This window comes from Dinoponera quadriceps, unplaced genomic scaffold (genome assembly GCF_001313825.1).
Source record: "Dinoponera quadriceps isolate SergipeBrazil2010 unplaced genomic scaffold, ASM131382v1 scaffold8377, whole genome shotgun sequence".
Taxonomy (NCBI): Eukaryota; Metazoa; Arthropoda; class Insecta; order Hymenoptera; family Formicidae; genus Dinoponera; species Dinoponera quadriceps.
This window is the reverse complement of record NW_014562200.1, coordinates 1-2,050: the sequence shown is the minus strand read 5'-3', so window position 1 is coordinate 2,050 and position 2,050 is coordinate 1. Positions and strand designations below refer to the sequence as shown.

Below are 2,050 nucleotides of genomic sequence, written 5' to 3'. Positions count from 1 at the left end.
CAAAGACATCATGGCGTTATCTCGATATGGAATGAAACTGTATTCCTCATAAACGGTTTGTACTCTGGTCAATCGACGAGATATGACTGTAGCTTTGACCCCACAAATTTCTATTCCTCCGGATACTATGGCGTCTAAACAATCATAGACACGTACAGGCAAATCTGTAATAAAATTCACAGATTTGTAATGAAGTCCATTTATATATCTGCAACTGTTTACGAAAATATTTGAGGGTTACGCAGACTTACTTTTTTTTTTAACGGAAATATCGTGCAATTGTTTCATGTGATATTCAGGATCGATTATTAATTTGCGAATTTCAGTCGGCACGCAAATACTTCTTGGATCAAACGATAGGATTTTCATTTGTAGCATGTTGTCCATGAATGCTGTCCAATTCATAGGCCACCTGATGTGCCCTACTTTACCAGTGATAGAAGCGCTTTTCAGCAAACGAAATAAACCAGTATACTGATAACCACGGAGTCGTAGCTCCTTATAAATATCTGCTGTGTTCATGCACTCATTATCTTCACCACTGTTGGATAAAAATTGAACAGGTAGTTTTTCATACGCAATGTCGTTAGGTACCCTTGCGAATCCACTGACAATTACGTTGTCATCTTCTATAATCTCGAAGTTATTAGTGCCTATAAAAATATCATGCAAGAATTACCATATAAACCGCGCCTTCCTTTGCATATAACTTTATCGGGTTAATTTTCTTCGAAATTATCGCGACCAAAATACATAAGCAATTTACCTTCTTGTATTATAAGAATTAAATTCAAATAATCTCTCTTCGATACGTTAGTAGCGCGGACAAATTTAACATTTTCAAATACAATCGGTATGTTGCCATAATCAATGCCACTCAACAAACCAATCATATGCNACAATCGGTATGTTGCAATAATCAATGCCACTCAACAAACCAATCATTTGCCAAATTAAAAAAGAATAACCTGTCGCCGGTAGCAAATTTTTTCCATCAATTACATGACCAGAGAAATATTCGAACTCTTCGTCAGCGGTGGTAATACTGACAGGTCTTTCTCTACTGGAAATTATGTGTTGTCCTCTGTACTGATAAACATGGTAATCGTCGGTATGATCCAATCTGTAACATTTGTAGACCGAAAATAAATGAAAATCGTTTTTGTACGCATGTAATTAAATAAACACACATACACACCTAACAAGAAGAGATATCATTGGTGTTCCGCGACTAACTGGAAATTGCACTGGTGGATATAAATTTGCAATCTGCGGCTGAAAACCTATATTATAAAGATCACCAATTCCTTCTAAAAACATTTGTATGGTATGTTTCTGGTCGCGTTTGCACAGTGAAATCACTGTTGATTCCAACGACTTTGCTATAATCGTTTGAAAATCATTTTGAATCGCTATATGGACGAGTATCGCATCCTCCGGTATCAAAGTTATAATTTTTCGGAATGGAACTGGATGGAACAAATTGTCAGCATAAAATTGTGCTATTGTTGCAGGTGTGTTGTCCCGTTCATATCTGCCCAACCATACTGGACCGCGACTTTTAATGATTGCGATGGTAACATCTGACTTAGAAGCTCCAAGAATTTCGATTTAATAATCTCAAGGGACTTACTGTGATTCGCATTATTATCGTCAATCTGAAAAATAATAAATATTATCAAATATATCATAAATCTGCGTAAATATATTTAATTAACTCATCACATAAGATTGTTTATTACGTATTAAATAATATATATGAGAAGAAAGTGTACGATGGCACTCATTTACATTTTGTACATTAATATTGTTAATAGTGAATAGTTTACATTGCAAACTTAACGATTACATTCGTTAATCGATACTAGACTAAAAGTTATGAAATATTTATTATTTAGGAGTTATTGTTAAAAATATAATAATATGATTACGATCCTACATTATAATTTTGTGGATATTATTAAAACAATACCCAAACAGCACACGATATCCTATAGACTTTGAACATACTGTGGACATTCTGTGGACGGCCTTAACACATTGGGACATC

At 34.5% G+C, this 2,050-nt stretch overlaps 1 protein-coding gene across 1 annotated transcript; it reads right to left on the bottom strand.

Moving 5' to 3' along the window:
- Positions 1-63: 63 nt before the first annotated feature.
- Positions 64-2,019, bottom strand: LOC106751081 (fatty acid synthase-like; the record flags this gene model as incomplete). The annotated part of the gene is made up of 6 exons (XM_014631857.1): positions 2,011-2,019; positions 1,544-1,658; positions 1,199-1,469; positions 969-1,123; positions 252-653; positions 64-164 (listed from the first exon to the last, which is right to left on the bottom strand). Coding segments are annotated over exons 1-6 (1,053 nt in total), but the record flags the coding sequence as incomplete, so codon positions are not given.
- Between the last annotated feature and the right edge of the window lie 31 nt (positions 2,020-2,050).